Source organism: Leptosomus discolor, chromosome 3 (assembly GCF_034619465.1).
Source record: "Leptosomus discolor isolate bLepDis1 chromosome 3, bLepDis1.hap2, whole genome shotgun sequence".
Taxonomy (NCBI): domain Eukaryota; kingdom Metazoa; phylum Chordata; class Aves; order Leptosomiformes; family Leptosomidae; genus Leptosomus; species Leptosomus discolor.
The window spans coordinates 80433904-80458873 of NC_141393.1; the positions used below are offsets into that span (position 1 = coordinate 80433904).

At 37.1% G+C, this 24970-nt stretch overlaps 1 protein-coding gene across 1 annotated transcript in view; it reads right to left on the bottom strand.

The window, feature by feature from the left end:
* Positions 1-6049: 6049 nt before the first annotated feature.
* Positions 6050-24970, bottom strand: part of BTBD8 (BTB domain containing 8) — a 37377-nt gene continuing 18456 nt past the window's right edge. The window contains exons 7-18 of the mRNA XM_086463230.1: positions 23865-23961; positions 23120-23208; positions 22805-22907; positions 19005-19187; positions 18035-18172; positions 16848-16977; positions 14203-14264; positions 12470-13106; positions 12048-12135; positions 11347-11486; positions 7875-10211; positions 6050-6519 (exon numbers count right to left, since the gene is read on the bottom strand). Of these exons, the coding sequence (XP_086319356.1) occupies positions 6050-6519; positions 7875-10211; positions 11347-11486; positions 12048-12135; positions 12470-13106; positions 14203-14264; positions 16848-16977; positions 18035-18172; positions 19005-19187; positions 22805-22907; positions 23120-23208; positions 23865-23961 (4474 nt within the window). The remainder of the gene's footprint in view (positions 6520-7874; positions 10212-11346; positions 11487-12047; positions 12136-12469; positions 13107-14202; positions 14265-16847; positions 16978-18034; positions 18173-19004; positions 19188-22804; positions 22908-23119; positions 23209-23864; positions 23962-24970) is intronic.

The following is a 24970-nucleotide window of genomic DNA, read 5'->3' on the forward strand; positions in this document are numbered from 1 at the left end:
GCCTAATGGACTATACAGCGTAGGTTGCAAAGCAGAGTAAAACAGGAAGGTCAAATGCAAGAGATAAGCAGGCGTGTGTGCACGCATGCACTGTGTATCTTCTTCAGTTATTCGCTTCCAGAGGTTAAAAAAAAAAAAAAAAGATTATCAAACCCGGTATTTTTTCCCAATTGAGATCCACTTCTATAAATCACTTTCCTCTGTTACAGGTTTAGTTTCCTTAAAGACACGTAGTAGTTGTCAATAGGAAGCTTGGGTTTAAATTAGCCAAAGAATAGATTTGTGATTTTTCCAAAATTGAACACATCAAAGCTTATTTTTCAAAACCAGCCTATATAGCTTGTGTTCAAGAAAGAGAGCTGAAAATCAGTATGGATTTTCTGCAAGAGATGAAAGCTTCTAATTATATTGGATTTCAAATCTAAAAGCTCATTTCCATGGAATCGTGTTGTAACAAAGCTGCTACTTCTCATTCTGTCTTTTGTCCTCAGTTCCTAGGTAGTCCTGGCAAGAACGTCATCTATCAACGTACAAATGTTAAATCACCCCAGTCATGAAATATTAACAGAATACATACAATTATGACTCCTAAATTGAGGTCTTTCTAGCTGCAATTTGTCACATCTACAATCGTACAATGTTATTAGTAGAGTAAAACTAGAAAACTATGAAATAGATCTATTGGAAAAATAGCATTTCTAGTACATGCATTTAATATAGGCAAGCCCTGAACCTGCTTCAGCTGAAGTGACCAGTTTTTCCTTTGACATTAGTGGAAGCAAAATATTGGCTTCTTAAATGTCGTGGTTCTGAGCAACACATGAACAACATAATAGCAGTTCTTAATTCCTTCATGCAAAGGTTTAGGTTTTCTGTAGCAAAGTAGAAGGAGCATGCTACTAATTGTTTTCCAGATAGCAATAATATATACTCAAAATTTTAAAATAACTCTCCTACAATCTGTACCTAGAACAGATGCCTTAATAATTTTTTCTGTACATATTCCCTGAAAGAAACAGATAGACAGTGCTAGGGGAACAGATCCTATGGGCAGTCTGTGATAAACATGGGAAGTTCTCTTGCCCACTAGTTCCTCCAAAATAATAATAAAATTTGCAAAATCAAAAAGTCAGTGTAACCTTGAAATAATTGAAAACCTTAGAAAGTAAAGTGTGGAATAAGGTTGTTACACGTCTACGGTTCAGTCGCGTATCATCCAGAACTTAAAAATATTGCAAGCAAGCAGTCTTTCTTGTACTTCATTACCAATATTTTCCAATTATAATGAGAATATTTTTATTTCAACTAACTATTTCCTGTGAGCACCGTGTTCCTGCCTGCTGACTTTATCACCACTTTACAAGCTGTGGACCTTGATGAGGCCCTGGCAACCTGATCTAACTTTGAAGTTACCCCTGCTTTTAGCGGGAGGTTGGACTAGAGACCTTTGGAAGTCCCTTCAATGAGCCTGTGTTTTTCTGTAGTTCTGTGACTTTCCTGCAATTTTTCTGTAATTCTATGATTCTACAGCAAGTTTTTTCTAAGAGAAAGAATGATGGAGTATCCTTTCTATTGCCCCACCACAAAATCAGTCGTCTTATGCTCTTATCTGATCACTTGTGGTAGCAGTCCAGACTGCCTGCTAGTCTCATTTCGTGTTATACTTATCTCTCCCAATCTTCACTTCAGGTCTCAGTCTCCTCATTTCTTTTGCTACACTATATAAAGATGGTACAATCTCATGCCTTTAAAAACCCAAACAAAACATATTATTAACTGATGTGCTTTTCTAACTGTTGCCTCTCTTAATGGTTAAGCTCAGTTTCTTTCCTGCAATTCTGACACAAGCTACCAAACTGGCACCTGCCTGCCTTTCATTCTGAGGAAGCCAGTATCACATTTTGATCACAGTCCCTAAGAACATGTTCTTAACCAGCCTCAAAACTGCTATTTTATATTCGTCTGTCTTGCAGACCCTCTTCAGTGAAGCCAACGGTGCATTTTTCCTTGTATCCTGTCATTCTTATTTGACTCCTGTCACCATCTTTTTTTTTATTATTTCCTTTGCTTCCCTAGTTGGCTTTTTTTTTTTTTTTTTTTGAGCAGATCATTTGGAAGAATGATCTCCACTTTCCTCAGTTCCCTGTAGGGTTCCAAATTTCTGGGCCTCCTTTTCCTTCTCTTCTCACTCTGCAATATGGCTGTCGGTGACTTATTGCACAAATACTATTTTAGCTAGTATCTCTATGGGAAAAACCTGCAGAGCTGCTTCTCCAGTCCAGACGAGACTCTAATTTTCTAAGCAAAAAAAAAAAATTATGCCTTTGACATCACTTTTTGGCGGTCTAGCCTATTTAAAACTTAATACATCCATAATATAAAACATCCTTCCTTATTTTTCACTTTCCATTCAGGGTAGGCAAAACCAGGGTAATCATCTTAAACCCTGATTTCTGAGTCCTCTCCTCTAAATTTCACTGGTATTTCACTACATTTCTTGTTGCTACTCGTAGACATCTTGACCCATTCACATAACAATCTCATGAGAGCTGTCAGTACCATGTTGACTGCCATAGTGTCTTCTCAGGCTTTGACAAAGCACTTTCACTGCTCTTATGCATTCAAAATACTACTGCAAAGGTAAATTCTTAAATGTTATTTTGGCTCTGATATCTTTTTCTTTAGTTTCTTCACTGATGCCCTTTCACCGTTTGGTCAGACGTACATACGTTGTCTTTACTTTGGAGGTCATTTAGGACCTCTTGATCGTTGTTCACTTGGAGCCCATGACACTAGCTTTGAGTGTTCCTATATCAAGTTTTTAAACAAACTTTTGTCCGTTCTCTCATGTTTTGGAGAAGAGGCCAATACAGTGGCAAAATCAGGAGGCATGAGCAGGACTCCAGAAAACTCATACTATACTACTGTAGTAACTGATACTGCAGTAACTACTACTATTGTAGTAACTAATACTAGTAAACAGATAGCCATCTACACCTGCTTAAAGCTTGAACAACCTCCTGAATGAGGAGGGACTACTAAACAAGGTCAAAGAGGAAGAATTTAGATGGCACACAGGGCTGGTCGGGAGTATAGATTCTTACAGCTCCCTCAGCATCCAGCCTCCAAATCTCACCCTCCGCCTTCCCCTTCTCTTAATGCATACAGAAGAAAAAAATGACAATATTTAAGCTGATGATGTGCTGAAACCATTGCTAATCGTCTAGCTGACACTAGACACTTGACACTCTCATTTTACTTTTCCATCCATGGGGTTTTTTTGTCTTTTGTCTTAACTTGGATTATAACCACTCTGTGGGAAGTCTTTGTTTTTGTTCTGTGTTTGTACAATGTCTAGCCAGTGGGATGCTGGTCTGATGAAGCCTCACAGGCACTTTAGTAACGCGAATTAAAAACAATACTGCTTTCTATTCCTGCTAGTTCTACAGAGACTATCTGGCTGTGGGAAGCTGAATTCTGTGGCTGCATATGTACCGACTCAACAATACACCAAATTCTACTCACTAGTCTACTGCAAAACTATTAAAGGAATTGCAACAACATCACTGAGGACTTGAGGAGAGAAGCTAATGTAATTTTCATACAACTGGAAAAGTAAATGCAAAGAAAAAAAACAATTAAAACCCCTCTGTACGTCATTGTATTTTGTATGACAAACGTGAACTTTGTGTGCCACTTCTCAGTGTTACTTTTTCAATTCAGTAAGAAGTTAAAAATATGGGTAAAGCAACAAATAAAATAACTTTTCTTTCATTTTCTGTTGCTTTTCGTAATCCTTTTTCTTCTCCTTTCCATCATTTCATTTTGTTTAACATGTGAATGCCCACTACCAGAATATCATCAGGATTTTAAAGTTGATTAAACTTTATTGTAAATAACTTTTACTTTAGTCTTTTACACAGAAATTGAGAAAACGCCATTCCTCAGCCTTCTGTAAGAGCTTCTCTTGAGTTTCATCTTTTACTATGGCTAATACTATAGTTCTTTCGTGTATCCAAAAGATTATCCACTATTGATATACCTTGTAACCTTGAAGGTGAAAAACAGGTTTTCTTGATGATTTGCACTTCTAAAGGTTCTTCTAACTCCCTCAAGATGAAGACTGGGGTAACTACAGCATATTATGTTTAAACTACTTTAAATTATAGTATCTCAGACTATGTTGCTAAAAGAGTAGGGGAGAGATCTTTATTTAACATCTTCTTTCCCTGAGTTCACAGAAAGAGAAAGGAAGACTTTCCTTTTTTTTTCCCCTGCCTTGATATTAAAGAATGAGATAAAATTCTTCCTCCATTTGTTTTGGGGAAAATAAAACATCACTTTTACTTCTGTATCAGAAATTCAACAAAGTGGCTTTCTAGATAAATTATTTTGCCTCAGAGGTCTTAATTACGTTAAGTCCAAAGACAAGCCACAACTTCTTTAGTCATATGCTGGGGAAACTTTGTATTTCCAGAGAAGTGAGAGTTTCTGCCTATGACCAAAAAGAAATGAAGTTTCTGAAGAAAATTAAGGTGCACTGTTGGAATTGTGCAAAAGCTTGCAAAACTAACCATATTACCTGTAGTCACAGACAGCTTAAGTTGTGCACTTATCTTAAATAGTTTTAACAAAAAACCCCAAAGTCAGTAGCCTTTTACTGCCATATGGCACCCACTTCTGAAGGCACTTCTGTTAATGACTAAGAGGAGGTAAAATACTTCCTTTTTAGATTTTAAGCTACGTGAAAGACAAGCCCTACTGCTTCCCTAATGCAGATATCTTGGCGAGTCTAACCTTTCCAGGGAAAAAATGCTGCATGTTTCAGGAGGAGTTTGGACTTAGTAAGAATTACAAATAGTTTCTCACTCCCTTCCTCCCCCATCAAATCAGAAAAGACAATAAACAGCCCTATCCACACCCAAATAAATAGCCAAAAGCAGCAGAATGAGCAGTACCGAGAAGTACATCCTATTTCACTCTTAGTCAGAAGAATGGTTGACATTTAGTCTCAATACAAAAGCTACACTAGAGGTATTAATGAAGATGCAAAAATCCTGTTACTTCTCCAAAAGTGTAGCATCTATGAGAACAAACAAAACCAAATTCCTGAGAATCTTGCTGTGCCTTGGGCAGCATCAGAAGGGTGTAGGTGTAATGAATTGAAGCCTGAAGGTAATTCTAGTCAACGCCAGACTCCTGGTGTAACACCGACCATGACTTCAGACTGAGATATACTTTCGGAGATATCAGACACGCCGGTTTTTAGAGCAGGAGCAGCGTTCCACCAACTCCTCTGAATTCATGCACTATGTCATTAAAAATATTTACTGAAATATGTGCATTTCCAAGAAAGAAACAGTGCTCTTCCTGTAGCACAGACCCTCTGAATTCTTATATTTAAAGGAAAGACAATTTAAAAAATTTATTGGAAACTTCTAAACAAAACAAAAATACAAAAATCAAATCTGGAAGAAACAAATGAAACAAGCTGCTGATATTAATAAGGCCCAAGGCAGATTCATATTGAAACATTTTCTTTAAACATAAGTATATGTTTCTGTCATTTAAAGCAGTGTTGGCACACATCACCTTTTGACACAACCATTCTGAATCTTTATTGTTGTAAAATGTAGTCACCATATAGAGAGGGGGGAAAAAAAAGGAGGGGAATAGCTCTACTAATTGTGCAGTCATCTTTAAATTCTTGCTCAATGAGAATATTAAATGTCAGAAAGGAAGATAAAAGGGAGGGTGGAAACCAAGATTTTTCTTTCATGTCATCTAATTTTTCTAACAATCCTAGAAAATACATGCTCAAAGTTCATTTTTAGAAAAGACATACATTTAAGTCTTGAAAAATTACTGTACTTGTGGTTAAATCTAGATTATAAATTAACATATTTACCTCATTATACCAGAAAGATTGCCTCAGTATCAAGAATTGCTTGTTCTTGACTGACGCAGTATTTCATTATTGTATGGAAACAACTCATCAAAAATAGATTTGGGGAATGGGTTGGGGTTCAGTTGCAAACAGTTGGTCACCTTAATGATGGGTTTCCAGTTCAAGAATTGTCCATTCCCCTTGAGGGGACGAACAGTCTTCAGATGAAAAGCTTGCCACTGTAATGCTCGCTGAAGAGTCATCAAGCGGAGACATTAGTTCAGTCCACCTACTGAATGTGTCAACTTGTGATGTACCCTGAGGATTCGAACCATCTCGTGCCAGAAACAGTGTCTGATTGATAAGACATTGTGCTAAGTTAAGGTCTTCAGGAACAGAGTTTTTGAAACCTATATTTGAGTCCTGCTCAGATAACAATTGCCTGAGAAGAGTCCAGTCCTGTTCTGCAAACTGCTGATCTTCAAAATCCACATCTAGAACTGCTGTTTCTGAATCCATCCTCTGCTCAATTGCTTCTCCAACATCCATCTCATATATTGGAGAAAGGGTTTTTGCAGGCCGATGCTCATACATGCAGGTTTGTGCCATTGTGTCATAATCATCTATGTCTCCTGAAATAATTCACAATACTGTACAATGTAAAAATTGCAGATGATCCTCCCCTCAGGGCTGTGTAGAGCAAAATTTAACTCATTCAGGAAGGACAATCCAACCAGGTTAAAAAAGGGGGGATGGAGGGTTGTACAAAATTGACAAAATTTGAGGCATTTATTTCCTATATAAAAACCAAAGTATGATTTATAAATTAAGTTAAAGCAGCAATCACCACTGGTAATTAACAATAACCTCCATAATTAAGTTTCTGATACAGAAAATGACAATGTAAATATACACTTAATGCACATGAAATTTCTCATTTACTACATAAATTAAATTTAGACCAGGAGGTGCATGGAGGGGATTAATAGAGAATGATTACTGAATGGTGACTTAAGCCATGTCAGCTTAGAAGAGAATTAAAACCAAAATTGTTTATCCACAGGCTTATTTCTACACTGCACATGCAAGGGCAGCTGCAGGCAAGGGCAAGCAAAATTAAAAAAAAGAAATAGTACAGCTTTTAATGTCTTCTTGTTCTGTGGTCTGGCAAAACATAGATCATCATCAGCGTTTCATTACTCTTGAATACACAATAGCTGTAATCAACACTATTGTATATTTTTGATGGGATAAACAGACTGAATTATTGGTATAAAGAAGACAAAACACAAAACTAGACAAGTATTCATCTAGCTACGTGAAACAAGTTAGAACTTTTCTGTATATAAGCATTAGTTCTAAGTATAATATCTCTATTTTAGGAAATAAGCTTTTACTGGTAAAATTTTGAACTTTCGACATCTCATAAGCTCTAAATCAGAGTTCAAACCTGCTCCCACTGATGTATATGGCAAATATTCAGTTATATTCAGTGGGAGAAGGATCCAAATTTGTGTATAATATATAAATAAATAAATTACAACAATAATGCATATAGCTGTTCAGGTAAACAGTTCAGTGCGCTTTAGTTAAGGTTATTACTGTAGTTATTGCACATCCCATTCAGACATACTATATGTTGTCAAGCAGACAAAACAAATGCTAAGATTCCATCAAAAGTTGATGCTGTCAATGTTAGATTGGATCAAAAATAACTGAAGTACAGACAGCTGCATCCAATCTTTCTTTTAGCATTACATAAAATCTCTTTCCTTGTAGTCAAGTTTCTCATTGAACAGCAGGATATTGACGGATATTTCAAACAGACAAGCATTCTCTACCCAAGTGAAATACTTAAAAATATTTAAATTTAATATAGTTTCAGCCAAAATTACTTCAGTTCAGGATTCAATCCCAGACAAATTGTCAAAGCTTTCCCTATTAATTTGTTTTTGAATGACTGAACGTTTCTATTTCTGTACATTACCTGGAAGTAAATCAGTATTAGCGCATTCAGTAGTTGCTGGTTGACTGTCTCTCACTTGACCTTCCTGAGTCAGTATCTGATCCTTACCGGCTTCTACAGGTTTTGCAGAGCTGCTCTTTTGCACATCAGAATTAGTTTCTCTCTGATGAAGATCCAAATGACACGGCCTTTCTTGAGATTTTGCATCATTGTCTAAGGATTTATTGCACTGGTGAAATTCACTGGCCACCTCATTCTTCATATTTACTTTTTGTTTTTCTCCTGGACACGGACTAGCTGCTGAATATACTTTCTCTGAGCAATTTTGTTCAGTCATTGAAGCACCCTGATTCTCCTTCCCTGGGATTTCAGTGCCATGAAGATGTAGGAGAGAGCCTCCACTTTTATCTGATCTATTGTCTCTATCCTTACGCTGTTTGCAGTCCAGGAATCCATCTTCAATTTCCAGTGAGTATCCTGAATAAAAAGTCTTTCCTTGGTGCTCTTGAGAAACACTGTCAAATACTTCTGAAGGAGTAAGAGAATCTATTGAATGCTGACGTGAAGTATGAGTTTCCACTCTGTCATCAGATCCCAATTCTTCGCATTCGTCTACTGAAAGTAAAACAGATCGTTTGAAATTTTTAGTTTTAGAAAACTCTTGACTTGCAGTATCATTTTCTGTTGCATCTTCAAAAGCTAAATTATCTATTCCTTGGAACTGCTGAGTAGGAACATTGGGTGGAGGAAAGTTTTCTGCCACATTCTCTGCTTCAGACCTGTCATCTTCTGTTTCATCAGCAGAAGAAGAAACTTGGTCTGCTTCCTGAGTAAACTGTGCGTTACCAAAAGTAGAACTTTTGCTTTCTCTGGTGTTGGTCCTTGCACTTTCCTGATGGGACCAAATTTCAGGTCTTTTTCTTGGTATTTCATCATCACTCGTTGAATTCACACGGAAGAGATCAGAACTCTCTTTTTTCATTTTCACTTCTATTCTTAGGCTGCTGTCGTAAATCTTTAATTCCTCAGGTGTACTTGTGTCACTGCTGCTTCTTCCAAGAAAATCATGGCATAACATAGTGCTGCATTTAGAAATCCCTCGTTCATTGGATCCTTCATCATCCTGAGAGCCTCCAGCATCGTAATCTTCTGATCTTGGTTTTATATCATCAGAGGATGTGGTTGCACTACCAGTATCTGACTCGGGACTCTCCTTTGGATCTAGTGCGCCAGTACTCCAGTGGTCCACGAAGGGAGTTTCTGCATTTTCGTGGTTTTCTGGCATTTCTGTAGGATCTATAGACTCTGTGTAACTAGGTGAACATTTTTCTGTTATTTGTTCTGTGGAACATTCTGAAACATCATCTAAATCTGCTGTAATTGATTTGTGTTCAGTCAAGGTTGATGTATCACACAACTCATCAGCTGTAAGAAATCCCTCCGTGTGAATCTGAGGAGATGATGCCTCATCCTCTTTATTGGTTATCGTTCTGGAAAAGCTTGGTAAAGCATTTTCACCATAGTTAAGACCTGTTTCAGAGTTTAATTTATCAATTTGTGCACTACAGACTTCTGTTGCTTTTGAATGTTTCACCAGTTCTCCTGAAGCAGTAGCCTTTTGACTGGTTTCCTTGGAAGAGTCTGAGTATCCATCACTGGAAGAAAATTCAGCTGTATTATCATCTTTCTTTGTATCTTCAATCTGTTTAATTCCAGTCTGATCCCCACAGATTTGTTTTGCTTCCGTTTCATTTTGCAGTGAAACATGCGGTTTAGAAATAGTTTCTTCTGTAATTAGAAAAGATTTTGATTGTATTTTGTATTCCACATTTTCAGAAGGATCTGATAATTTTTGTTTATTGGGTTGACAGGATGCCAGCGGTTTATCTTCGCTGCTACTTTCCATCACAGATTTTAAAGGTTCACTTGGCTTTGCAGAACTGCATACATTATTGTCATGGAGCTGACCTGCCAGAGCATCAGCCGTGGTTTTGTCAAGTTTCTGTCCTGAACTTCTGTGCTCAGAGGTTTGCATATTCTTCTGGACAACGGGAGATTCACTCCTTGAATGTTTTTGGGCAGAGGACTGAGATTTTAATACAGATTGCCCAGCTGTTTTCTGTTTTGGGTCTTTATTATTCATAGTCTCAGCATGCTTTGATGGAGCCACAGTTTTAGGTGTTATTTTTGCAGTGGCTTTTGCTACAGGTGTTTGCGACTGCTTAACACTCTTCTTCTTGGCTGAAGGATGTTTTTCTGGGAGTGGTGTCTGAACCAGATGTTGTAACACATTTTTTTCTTCGTTATGTTTTGGAGACATTCCTGATTTCAGGGAATTTGGTGATTCTCCTTGAGGTCCTAACAAACAGTAAAAAAAAGTACTATAAAGATTGTATACACCAGTCAAAGTATTCACCAAATTTATGTTAGTGTTTATGTTGAGAAGCAAGTTACTCAAGTTTTTATATAACTTAACGAATTTAAGGCTTGTTAAAGAATTAAGAATTGAGGTCTTAAACAGTAGACCAAAATATTGCCTTGCATTTACATGCTATCTTTAAAACTAAGGCACTTCATAGACTATACATAAAGGAATTACTTCAACCTGTAACTGAAGCAGTCATCACTGGAGTAGGAAGCAGCAGCTATCTAATAGTGCACAGAAACACTGCACAGCAGCTTAGCACAGGAAGCGATGAGTACTGTATTCAATTAATATTGTAGAGGAAATGAAAGCAGGCAGAAAATAATTACATTACTTATAATGTGATTAGAATACCAGAATTACTGTCCCTGCTCAGTCAGAAAATACTGCAAGATCTTTAATGACCACAAATTGACAGGACCTGTGTTTTCTACATCACAATGCATTTAAGAGAATATAACTTATATATTCATCCATCCCCCCACCCCCCGAGCAAGTGCCAAGTCCAAAAGGAGTTAAGAAGAGCTCCATCCTTAACACTTTGTGTCTTTCTAAAGCAGAGTTTCCTCTCTGTGGTCTGCAATGTCATTCCCCACCCTTGATACAAATAGCTGTTGGAATCGCCTGTTGGTTTGGGGGTGGGTCAGTATCACTAGTGCTACTGCTACGGGGATCACACAGAAAAAAGGGAGGCATAAACTATGGTTTGTAAAGGAGTCTGCAGTCCAGACCTTTGATGCACATTATAAATGCTTGACCTACAGAATTCCTGCTGAACTCAGTCATGGTTCCGAGTGCAGAAGTGCAGGGGATCAGGAAATAAAAGACTCTGCAAAGCAGACTAAACAAGCAGAAGAAAACACCAACGGGGAGTGAAGACCATCTTTTAACTATTTTGAAGTTGACATCACATTCATTTGCATTTTACAGTTTAGGATTGTCACCAAAAGTGAAATATGGAAAATAAACAGAATTGTTCAGAAGATTTTGCCAAATACTTGCGCTAGAAAAAAAGACAAAGCTTTGCATAATAATGGCAGACGGTTTCATTGCTGCATGAAACTTTACCTTGGCTCTTGGGAGAATTGGTAGGTGTGTTTTGAGCCTTTGGCTGTGCTGCAGAATTGCTACTCGCATTCCCCTTTTTCTTTAGAACAGCTTGTACGTTTTGGTCATTACACCCTTTTCCAGTTGATTTTTTGGTCAGACTGCAAAGAAATTATTATATCAATTATTTCCAAGCTTAAGATCTAGCAATGTTTAATTATATTTAAACAAGCAACAGATGTGTTTTAATATACAGACATATATAAACATTGAAAATGCAACCTATAAGGTATACTTTTGGAAAACAAAACCTATATGTCTAAAACCTATAGATGTATGTATTTTATATATATATATGACCCATTTCACAATTTCACAGTGCTTCAGCTGTCTTCCCGTGCAGTTTAACCTAAGCTGTCCCAGAAACAATATGTTTACGACACCTGGTGTAGTCATTAACTGTTCCAGTATGCAGAATTCTGAATGACCTATAACAATTTAAAAAATATTAGCATGAAACAATCCAACGCAAAGACCAAGCCAATATTATCTCTACAGCAATGTTTCCAATAGCCAACTCAAACTGTTTTGCGACACAACCACTCTCAGATTAAAAAAAAACCCGTGGTGACGTAACAGCAAGTTCAATAGTTCACCTGAAACTTTTTTCCACAAACATACACACACAGACACACACACAAATACGTAAAGCAGCCACATACCTGCTTGTTGTGACATTAGCCTCAACCTCAGCCTTTTTTTTTTTGTTGGTGACTCCATTCGATGTCTTCACAGATGACTTTGTTTTCACTATTATAAAGTAAATTCAAAGTTAATTATAGAGGGAAATGCATTGCATGTAAGTACTGGAAAAATTCTAAGATATGAAGATCAGCTATTGAAAACAGCATAGATACTGTAAAACTTTTACCATTTTATATATCTATCAGTTGAGCATAAAATCAGTTAGAGGAGAAATTTAATACTCTTATCTCAAGTTAATATTAACTTACAAGGGAAGCAGGTGATTCTTATCAACCGATAGCAGATTTTTTTTAAAGCTTCCCAGGCTAATTTTCAGTGTATGACCAGCCTGGGACAAATAGGAAGGGGACTTTAAAAAACCAAAAATAATAAAAATTACCAGTCTGTTTTTTCCCTTCCTCTACCAATTTATCCTCTTTGGGTTCCTCTGTCTGTTCACTGGCAGTCTGGATATCTGTGTTTGAGTTTGCTGACTTGCTGGAAGTTCCTGCCACAGTCACTGAGGAGGGCGATTCCTTCCCTGTGGTTTTTTTCAATGGTTTTGTTTTGACCTGCACGCTTGAGGTTACTGTCAGCACTTTAGGTCTGGCACCTGCAATTTTTCCTTCATGGTTCTTTAGTCCTTTGCCACTTCCTGAATTTTTTTGCCCACTTGTAGATGATGTCTTTTCTGTATCTTGCTTGGTAAGCATGCTTTCAGCCTTCACATTTCCATTATTTTCTATTTTTGTCTTTATAACAGCTCTAGCCTTTGGTGAAGCAGCTTTTTCCCCAGGTTTTGAATCCTTAGTAATCTTGGAAACTAGTTTTTTTCCATCTTTCCCCTTTACATCCTCATGCTTTGAAGCCTTATTAACAGTGTTTCTATTGGTGCTGGATGTATGTCCAGATGCTCCTAATCCATCAGATTTCATTTTATCCTGATTAGTGGAAGAACCTCCCCAGCAATCTTTCTTGCCGTGTTCTGTCCAGGAAGTATTCCTTATACCAACAGATTCAGTAACAGATTTGTTTAGCTAGGAAAAAAAACATCAAGGAAAAAAAAAAAAAACCAAACCAAACCAAAAAACCAGAAGACATTTAGAACACAAAATTATCCATAATGTTTCATTTCTGAAACACAGCTACTTTTTAAGTACCACATGAATCTAAAGCAACAAGATCCAGCATAGAAATAATTTTTTAAAAAATGATATTTTATCTCAGATTGCTGGCTTTCAAAGATACAAAAGTACCCGAAATAACTACAGTGCCTAGTAAATCTCATGTGAAATACTGCTCTACATAGAGGATACAGAAATATCTAAGGAGAGTTTCACTTTTACTTTGGACAAATTAATCTGTAATACTTATTTATATTATTAGCGTCTGCTGAAGTAAGAAAACTTCTATTTTTTGTTAGATGTGCGTATTTTCCAAAGAGGAATAACAACTATGAATTATTACAAACACGAAAAATTAATTCATAATACATGTGATGTTTTTAACCATTACCAACAGTGTATCCACCAGGGAAGCAACAACATTCCTTCTCCCTCTCAGGTAAAGATATATACTGACACATGGAGAACCAAGCACATGAAATGGAATCTTTGTGCTACCAGTCTCATTGCAGTGTACCCAAGACCATCAAATCCTGTGAAACCCATCCCAAATAATAATGTAGTTTTGAGTGTGAATCTCAACAGAAAAGTTGTTGAGGGCACCAAAAAGTATTTTTGCAGGGCAGGGAGTGTGACAGAGTCAGTGCTGTGGTGGCTTGTGATAATAGCAGAGATTCATTAGCTCAGTAGCAAACCATTTGCTCTGGGAAACGGATCAGTTTCATTACATAGCAACCGGGGAATGTGAGATTCTGAAAACAAATTCCTGTCTTTTATTTGAGCTTATCTGTTTGAAAATGTAGCAGAGCATAGGTTGAATCCTAAGATGTTTCCAGTAATGGACATTACTGATTCTGCAGAAATAACAGTTCATCAAAAAAGACAATTTTTTCAAAAGCAAGATTCCATTAAATAATATAACAAATCAATATTTAATTTAAAACACACAATGAAAGTGTTTTGTTTGCAAGCTTCTGAGTATTTTTAATGTTTGGATGTAAATGTTTACCTGAGAACTAGTGAATACAGGTTTTTTGCCAAGTCTCCGGTCATCACCCTTGTCAAATGCAGCTGTAAAAGGAACAAGCAGTTGCTTTACTATTTCGCAGGAAAGAAGGGAGACAGAAACCAACCCAGCCTACTCAATTAACATATCTGAATTCAGAAAGCACTTCTTCAGGCCCTGTAGTTATTCTAGGAAGGCTAATTTTCATGATGTGGCAAATGTTAAGTGGAAATACACGGTTTTATGCTCAGAACAAAAATGTGGCGTCTGTAACAAGGTCACATGGCCAGAAGCAAGTTAACTCTGTCTCCCCATTTCCATAGCAAGACAGACTTTTGTTTATCCAAGCTTAGCTCACTTCAAGCTTGCAGTGCACTGAGACCTTTGGAAGTGTACACCATTTACAAAAAAAAGAGACTTTCAAATTTAGACTACTAATGACTTTTAAGCGATAAACTGTAATTCAGAGAATATTTATTTGTACTGTTTAAAGAAGAGATTAACTACATTAAAGTCAATTATATTACTTTTCAAAAGTGGTAAAGCCAAAATACCTAAATGTACACAGTAAGATCATAGTGCCTCTATAGATAGCATGCAGCATAATGTCATGAGAGTTATCCCTGTGATTGTCATGTGGAATTTTCAGGCAGTGAATGCCTTTTTTTTTTTTTTTTTTCTTTGACTGGTCTGCTCTGGGAGGGAAGCATTTTTCAATAAAGCCTTTAAATCAATTGCGCTTGTAGAATACAAAAAGGATATTTATAGACACTGTACAGACCCAGAATCGATAAGGTTTCTTTTTTCTTTGTATTAGTATTTCAGCTGAAAAAAGGTTTTGCAAAATATGTCTTAAAAAAAATTTAAGCATTCAGTGCCTCATGTTCTGACATACTATTTAAAGACTGATACATTTTTTGTATGTATAACAAACAAAATTTCTGCTGAATTCTTATTAGCGATACTGAAAATAATTTTGGTATAGCTCTGTAAAAATCACACAAAAGGTATGCTGAAAATGGCACCCCAGGGATCTAATCCTTTTTCTAGCAATGACTCTGCACATTAATACATACCAATATAATAAGACAAAATCCATATAAACTTGTGCCTAAGAAAACACAAGACATGTTGTGAATGAAAAAACCCACAATAACACCTGTCTTGGCATTTTTCTCCTGTATTATAGCCTTCTAATTCTATATAGGTTAAATCTCTAGAAGATAAACCACCACTAGAAATCTTGAAGATGAAAGTTGATTTAAGTTATTCTAGACATATTTCACCTGAAGATTAGAATTTGTCTACCAGTATTGTGTGATCTCTTTGCCTGTAACTAAAACCAGATAATTTATGCAAACATTTCAGCCTGTCTGTTTACCTATAAAATGCATGCTAGCTCTGAGTTATAATTTAATCTAAAAGAAAACGAAACAATTTCTGGCAAGATGGAGTTCAGACGACCAAGGCACACCTCGGTCTTCAGCATTTTTCTGTATTGAAAGCACAAGTGCAAAGCAGCCTAAACATTATTTACAATAAGGACACGATTATCCTAAAAATAAAGCATCCCAAAACAAAAATACCCGCCCTTGTTTCTAAAGCCAGCTCCTCAGCTTCTGAAGGATTTTTATAATCCAGAAAGAAATCACAGAACTTGTTTCATACAGTAGCAGTGAGATGTTATTTGACTACATCCCTAAATCATGCTTAGAAAGACTGTCACTGCATCTTTCTCTCAGCATGTAACTGCAGAATAAAATTCTCATCTACCTATAGATGTAAACAATTTTATAACTATCGTATCCTAGCTACTAATGTCCTTAACAATGTCCTTCACAAAAAGCACACCAAAATGTTTATTTCTCCTTTGAATCAAAAGTGATTTGATTTTAGAGAAGTCTTCAACACATTCTTTTCTTTTCTAACACTGCACTGTCAAAGCTCATACTCAACCACAACCCGAACTCCATCATCCGTTCCGCATCCCTGCAATACTCGTGTACTTCAAAACAAAGAAACGTTCAGAACAAAACCTCCTTTTTATTGGAAGTGCTGCCTGTTAAAATTTTGAGAGAACCCTCTGCAGCTCCTTAGGGGCTCTCTGCAGTAGCACACACAATATCACAATGCCAATCAACTGTGAAGTCAAGCTGTCTGCATTTACCCAGCGCACGAGATAAGCATTATGCAAGAGACAAGCAATATTTATACATTATGGAGAAAACGATAAAGGGTAGAAACGGAATTCATAGAACGGATAATCTGCTTTGGGCAAATTTAATTCATCCACAGCGCTTATCTCCTTAAAAATGAGACAGATAAGGTTTTTAATCCTGCTGCAGCCTTTTCAATAATTTAGAGTTGCTGTAAATAAGAACAAAATCAATCTACGTGGTTTTGGTTCCTATTACATATACTCCTAAAAAGAAAAGCAGAGGAGACTTTTCACAGAAAACGACTTGCTGATTTCCATGTTTGAAACCAGCTAGGCATGCTAGCGTGCTTCTGCTCTAAAATACCACTTCAAAAACCTAGAGAATTACAAATTTTGCTTTACTTTATATCTGGCTACACAATACCACCTACATTTTATCTAACTAAACAGATTGCTGAAAAATTCTAATGCCATTTGATGCCAGACATACCTGCTTGTATTTTGTGTTGATGGTCTGGCCTCATCAGCTTCCAGCCTTCTGTGTGACGAACAGCATAAAAAGACTGAACCAGGAAGACCCAGAGCTTATCACGCAGAGCCTGGATCTTGCACGTAAAACCCTGTGTTCAAGTAACAAATCAGCAGCTGGCGAGGGGCATATTGTCATAGCAACCAGTCATTATTCCTTTCAGAATCTACTTACTCCCTAAGCTAGATCAATGATGTCATCACTTATATTTTATAATGGTCTGGTAGATGGAGATGCTGGTTTTGAAGGATTATTGCCCACCACAGTAATTTTTACAATACTTTAAAACCAAGGCATACTACAGCACTAGAAAACACCCCATTGCTCTTTTTTTCCTTCCTTTTATTTTTTTTTTTTTTCAAATCAACCCCATAATAGCTCTTTACTGTCAGCTGTGTCACAACAAGGTCAAATACTCTGGGGAAAAATAATGTATCTGATTAAATTTTCATTGCTTTTACTAAGAAGATCTACAATAGCACCAGATTGCAGTCATTCATTTTGCATTTATTTTTCATTCTTTGCTTGTAGCATCATTCTGGATTTTAATCAGTATGTCATACTACTCATGAATTATCCCCAGCATTACAGCCAACCACAGCTTAAATGTCATTATTTAGGTTGTGTGGATATACACGGTGTGTTACACACATGCAGACTGACACCTCCCCCCAGCCCAAAACACACACACTAGATTGAGAGGCCGTCCTTGCTTCAGAGGACAGTCTTAAACAAAAGCAAATGTAGCTGTGACTTCTGCAAAAAGGGGAGCAAGGACACGGAGAGAGAAAGAGAATAAGCTCTCTTCCCCTGCAAGTTTAAGGTAATGCCACCTTTTGGTAAGTTTTTTTCTCATCACAAATTTAAAGTGATAGTAAAGATCACCAGAGCAGTGGCGTCCATGGGACTTATGCTGTCAGTAGCACACAGTAATTTTTTTATTGCCATAGGCAGGGTTTCTCTTGAAAGGGAAAAAAAGTGTTAATATCCAGTAAATAAATGCCAACCATTTATGCAGATGCTTTTCTGTGTGACCCCAATTGCAGGACAGCCACTTGAGCTCAAACCACATCATCCGAGTTGAACCATTACATGCAACAATACCAGAACAGTTTTTGCCTACAAACGCTGCACATCAAAAAACCTACCATCTCTTTCACATCTGTGGAGTCCAACAACGTATCCACAGCTACAAGAAGAAAGCAGCTATTTTCATTATTAAGACTTTTTTCAATTGCATTAAAAATTAGTTCTAGAAGGTCAGGTTTGCTGCTCATTGCCTGTGCCTGAGGAAACAACAAAAGGCAGCCATTTAAAACCGGAGTGTACTTCCTATGCAAAAACATTACTGAGCAGAGCGGACCTGCTATCACGCTGTGCAGGAGGTATTCCAAAGCTGAGCACCTTCCTTTGCATCCATTCCATAACCCCGTCCCTCTCCAGGCCTCCAGCAAATCATCCCGCGGCCTCTCGCTAACCCCGGTTTTAGGAACAAGCACACTGTGATGAATTTACAGCCACGTGCCACTCTAGATTCAAAGACAAAATGTTTCTACTTCTCCCTATTTATTTTTTTTTTTAACCCTGTATACATATTAAAAAAAAAAACCCAAACCATCATGGGAGAAACAAACCAGGTAGATGACTGGGGATGCTCTCACCGGGACCTGCAGCATTGCTGCATTCTTGCAACTGACAACGAAAATCAGTAGAAGTTTGAGTAATCTGCTCAGAGTCATCCTCATTCTTGTAAGGACATGCTGTTGTTCTAGGGGTCTGAAAGCTTTTTCAAAGCTTATGCTATACTTATCTCTTCCCAACACAGAAACTGCCCCACTAAATTCACTGGAACTTTTGCTTAACTGAGGCACAAAGCCCGAACGCAGTATCAGCCCCGCGTATCAAAGTATTAATGTGCTTCAAAACAACACTGAAAAAAAAAAAAAGCCACCCCCAAAAAACCTTAGCACTGCCTGATTTTTTTTTTTTAAATTTCCTCAGAATTGTACTTTAAAGCAAAAGTTGAAACTATTTTGATTATTTAGCAGCCTGAACTACCCAAAGTGTGATAGAATTCAATTTCTTTAGAAGCGCACAATAACTCGAAGGCACTTTTACCTGCAGCAAACTAGCGAAGCCTTCGCTTTGTACTACGTGTAGGAAGTTTGCCACAATAAATGTTAGGCATTCTTCTTGTAGCCTCGATGCCAAGGCCACAGCTGCCTCTGTCCACTTCACTTGGGGAAGACTATTGATCAGCCGGTCACTCTCCATCAAAAGGAAAGCGGCATTCTTGTGGTTCTTAAAATAAAAACAGAAATTAGCCGGTTGCCAGGTAATCACCTAAAGAATTGCTGCTCGTAAAATAGCTTCTGTTCAGTTACTGAACACTTACACAAGGATCCAATCATGTATTCAATTTCCCTGCTTTAAATACATTTGGATTTTGGTAATTCTGAACATTATACCTACATTTGAAGCTAAAGCAGAAACAGAAGTCTCTACTGCTTCTGTTTCGCCTGCTCAAGTTAGGCAGTGAAGTTTTCAGTAGCTTTTATTGTATTTTTTCAACCGTGTATCATTACGTACTGCAGTCCTGAACCAAGTAAGGCAAGCGTTAACTGGAGAAACTGAATAGAAAAAAACCTTTCAGGTCACTGAAAGATGTAATAAATTCCCAGATAAAATGGGTAGTAAGTGAAAGTTTTAGGCCAGTGTGGATGGCCTAGCATTCGGGATACATAAACACCCAAGCATTTTCATAGTTGTGAATCCTTTTGCTTTATTTAAAAGAGTCAGACATAAAATATTTGTCTTCCCAGATGGAGTTTTAACTGAACTTACCCTCTTTGTTGTCTAATGTTTCTTTAAGAAACATAACTGTTACATTTCTAGTTATATTTAAAACAAGCAAATAGACTTGCTAATATTTATTCCCCTGGTCTCTGCCTTCGGTTCTTCTGTGCACTGCATCAGCATGGTACCTCAGGGCTAAGATATCACTTAAAAGGAACTTGCAATTTATTGTTATCCACATTAGAATGAACTGAAAGCTCTACTCAACATGACCTAGCAGGTCACTGATAAATTATGCAGTAAGATCAGTAACACTGGAGAAAGCAACAATTCAGATAAATATTTGACACAAAACCCCCTACTGTAAATTCAGATTATAATCATGTTTGTCCCATGCAAAGTAGAAAGCAGGGAGGATTTTCTTTGTGCATATTACAGTTAAAACACAAAATCTGGCCAGCCATTTTTCAACTATAAATTTTTATTATTTTACTCATCTGTGGGCAAAACCAGTTTGCATAGAAGGCAAATTAAGGATTAAGTATATGCTTATGGTTTGATCTTGTTCCCACTGGACTCAATTACAAGCTTTTTGAATTGTCCAAAATTCAGCCCCTGCTCACAAGGCAATAAGCATTTACTCCCATCAGATGCTCTCAGTGAAATATAAAATGCCTCCACTGACTTCTAATTAAATCAGCACATGGTAGGAGTGGCTCTAACTGAATGTTACTTTTCTTGTTATATTTTTTTCCTAACCATTCTAAAGTGGTGTTCACTTATCTAAAAAACCAGTAATTTTCTTGCACGTAGTTGAGACACCAGGGATAAGTACCCGAACAGTGTTTTAAACTGCACTCCTATTTTCATGTTTCTGTGTCCATCATTGTGGCTTCCCAATCAGAATCTCCTTTCTTTGCACCTTTTCTTTTTCTAAAAGGCTGCCCCACATTAACTAGGTTTTACATTTCCAAGATTGGTAAATGCAAGGTTTAACTGAGTGTAACTGTAAAAAAGTTTTACAGTGGAGAACTGTAGCAGCAGAGGATCGTAAAACATATGTTAGCCTCTGCAAAATTAAAGTCAGACCTTTTGTTTTTTCTCCCTGAAGCAGCCTTAAGCGTTTTTGCAGATTGTGAAAAACTCCACAAGTTTTTGGACTGGGTGTCTGAAGAGCTCAGAGTTAAACGATCACTCACCAGAACTGTTCTGTGGGCAGAAAAGGTGTATGCTTTAGTTTTTAATTTTGCAATTTTAAAAGCTTTCTAGGCTTCAGTCCATAAAATACCTGTGAACCTCGCAAAGGCACACCAACAAAAATTTTAAATCGGTAAAATCGGAACCAAAACACACTTTAGTCCAGACTGCAAAATCTTCCAGAGAAGCCGGGTACAGAGCTGGCGCGGCACCAAGGAGCACAGCGCCACGACGGCTCCGCAAATGCTCATAGCTTAAAGGCAGCTCGTGTGTTTCAACACAAACTGTGACCACAGCATCTTGATATATTATAGTAGGCACAGAGGGGAAGGAAGGCCTGAAGGGGCTTAGGTTTACCTTTAAGCTGTCCTGATAACGTTGCACAAGGCTGCCGGGAGAGGAGCTTAGAACTGTGTCTACATACGCTCCTGGCTACAGTACACACCTGAGCTAGTTTGGAGATGGGTCGTGGTGTAACTATGAACACCTGTAGATCAGAATGAACTGATGTATAAGCCTGAAAACATGACTTAAAACTCAAATATTTGTACAACATATGACATACAGAGCTATGTCTATAGTCTAGGAACAACTGAGTATGCTGATCTAAAAGAACAGCTCTTACGAGCTACAGCTACTATCTTTATTCTGTTAGAAATTATGCATTCTGGCAGAAGGACTGCTCGGGTTTTATAACTGTGGACACCCTCAAGCTTCTCTTGGTACAGCCACATAGCTCTGAAATCTCTTGTTTTTCAGGCTTTCACCTGAATATGCCGTAGCAGCCGCCACTCACAGCTGACCTGCTGGCCTCAGCACTTGATGGGGTAAGTACTTCATCAAATAAGCCCTGAGAAAAAACAGTCCCAAGAAGCCTTCACAGCCCTTTCAGTGAGGGGCAGTTCTAGGCCAGAACCATTTAAAAGTGCATCTCTTGAACTAGGGGTATTTGGAGAACAGCAGTAAGAGAGACACGGGGAGGAGGACTTCAGCATGAGATACACGAGATGCCACATACTTATCTGTCTGGTGTGTGCTAGAACCAAAATCATCCTGTGAACGGTATCTGAGCTAGTTAGATTAAACTTTGCGTATGCCAATCCACTTTACAGCCACAAACACACAGAGTCATGCCTGGCAGCAGATGTACCGGTTTACCCTTAGCTCCTCCACGTACTCTTCATATCTGTTACAATTCAGTGCCTTTACAGGCTAATTACTGGACCAAAGTCCTGTTAACAGGTCTAGTTCAAATCAGCTACTTTATGTCAGCTCTGAGCGTAGTTTTATACTAAACACAATTAGAAAGTACTTAAGTTTAGGCAGATCTGAATTGGAACAATGTAAGTATGTGCCACAGAAAATGAATGCTGAGCTTTGAGGGGACCAGTTCAGTACTGCTGTCTGAGAAGCAGAAGATATGTATACTATACTGTTACTCTATTTTTGAAAAGTCAGCTTGCCTGTAAAAAAATGGCTTCTGATCACTGAGAGCCAGTGATTACCTGAAGTCTGAAAAAAAGTGCATTTTTTTCCAAATTAGAATACAGGCAAAGAGCAAAAGGCAATCACAAACGACGTATGCTGCCACCTAACATAGAAACTAATACAGCAATTTGCCGTTCCTCACTATCCAAATCCATAGTGCGGCGCTGTGATGTCACAGCTGTGTTTCATAAACTTATTTTGTGTTATTATGCTGGACTCTGATGTGATTATCACCGAACTGTGTGCCATGAAACATAACAACGACATCTGCACATCAAAACCTGTTTTTAAATTGTTATTTTAATGGGAACTTTTACACAGTATAAGTGTACTACAGATTTAAAATACTCTATTATCTCTCAAATTACGTTGTACAGCTAAACAAGGAAAAATTTACATTGCTCTATTTTTTATAAAGCACACTACATACTACTTACCAAAGAATTAATCAACATAACAAGACAGTTGTTCTGAAGTTCAGTAGGTAAACTGGCAAAGCTTCTCTCTGACAAACATTTTGCAAAATGTTTTCCTACCCATCTGTTGAAAAGAGAACCTTTCTTAGGTAAGGAAGATGAAAAATGTTTTATCTTCGCTTGTTAGTATAAGTGATACCTCTAAAATATTGTGAAGAAAAAAAATGTTTAAAATGTGAACATTTTATACACCAAAATAAACCAAATCTTACAAAGTAAAATCATTTCAACAGAAAGTAGAGAAATGAAAAACAAACTGTATTTTATTTTACTTACTTCATGCAAGCAGCATATAAGTTTTCCACTCCCAATGAATGAGCAATAGCCATGCATTCTAGTACAGGTTGCTGTTTTCCAGGAAGAGGCTAGAGTTGTTAGCAAATTATCACAATTATTGTACATTCTGACTTACAGAAACTGTACAGAAGTACAACATCTTCAGTTCAGACAGAAGTATTGTTAGATACCACGGTATTTAAATTTGTTTGCCTTTACGCAGAATACGGAAGTCATCTGCTTACATGTCAGTAAAGTAGTATTCAGCCTAGTGAGCCTAATGCATGAAAACACTCAACTCTAAGTACTTGCTTTTCAACTAATTTTAATCGAACAGAAATATTTTCTAAATATATGCCCATGAAATCTGATATGCAAATATATAGTATATCCATATTCCTATTAAGAACAACTACATATACAATAGAATATATTAAATTCTATTCCATGTAATTTAATATATCGAATTAATCGTGTGGAATACTGCTTTTCATCAGTTCTGGTTTACACGTTTCTATAAATAGGTGGATGATACCACAGGCCTTACTCCCACCATCAATCCCATCGATGATCCCATGATCAAACCCCAGAATTTAGCAGACTTGCACATAAGAATAGGGTCTGTTGACTTAAGCTAACATCTTGGCCGCACAGTTGTTATATATCTCCTGAATATGATGGGTAATAATAGAATCAAAATTCTTAGGTTTTGTGTCTACACAGACTAGCACGAGAACTGACGTACCTTTTGGAAAAAATTGCAGTAATCTCTTTTCAAAATGTAGATAGCTACTTCTTTCAGCCCATCTAGCCCATACATATCTGCAATGCCCAACATGCGACTAAAGAGAAAGCAGCAACGACAGGAATCAAAAATCATTTTGATATACGCATCTTCGCTTGCAAAACAACTTACATGCTAATTTCACCTCTTTGTTCAGTCAGAATTTACTGCAGAAATAGACTGAAAACCAGTGTGAAACTTGCCAAAGAATAATCTTTGAACAGAAAGATGTATTGACCTAATAATAATCTCCCAACCACCGAGTTCAGTCTATACAAAAGGAAGCTTTAGCCACAGGCTGAGAAACTGTTTAGAAGACTCTCAGTTTCTCTATTCTAAGGGTAGTGAGTGAGAAAGATACTTGGGCCAGCAGAGTTTTGGCATTTTGTAAGTTTTTTCCTATGGATTCCATAAAATGTTACTGATGACGTCGTATCCGAGAATTATGTCCCTTCAAAATACTAAAAAGCACAATGAGCAAACTATTAATTATTTTGTATAATAACCAATAACATAGTTTTATTTTCTGTATCAATTCATTACCTAAACATTGACATGGGGGCATATTATCAACAATTCCATATTTTAATTTTAGATAGATAAGCTTTGAACAGTGATTTCTAACATTAAGAAATGGTAGCATTTTATTGTTTAGTGGCAGAGTTCAACAGCTGACATATAAATGGTTTCAGGGAATAATTCACACATTTCAGAACTTACTTCACTAACACAGGAGTATGTATAAAACTGGATTAAAAACTATCCCAGAACAAAATGCCAACATTTACATTAGTTGCTATATATCATCTTTTAGGGATCTAAGAACTAATACTTAGTCTTCACATCAACTCAAACGATTGTTTAAAAATAAATTCCAAATATATATTACCACACATTGTATATATCATTCTGAAAACTAAAAGGAAAGTACAGGCAAATTGAATTGTCTTGGTATAAAACACCCTCCTGTTTTTCACTCTCATATAATTTTCCAAACAGGGCTGGCACACCTTTTCCAGATGTCAAATAAACAATATTTCTAAAAAAAGCTTTATTTTTGGAATTTC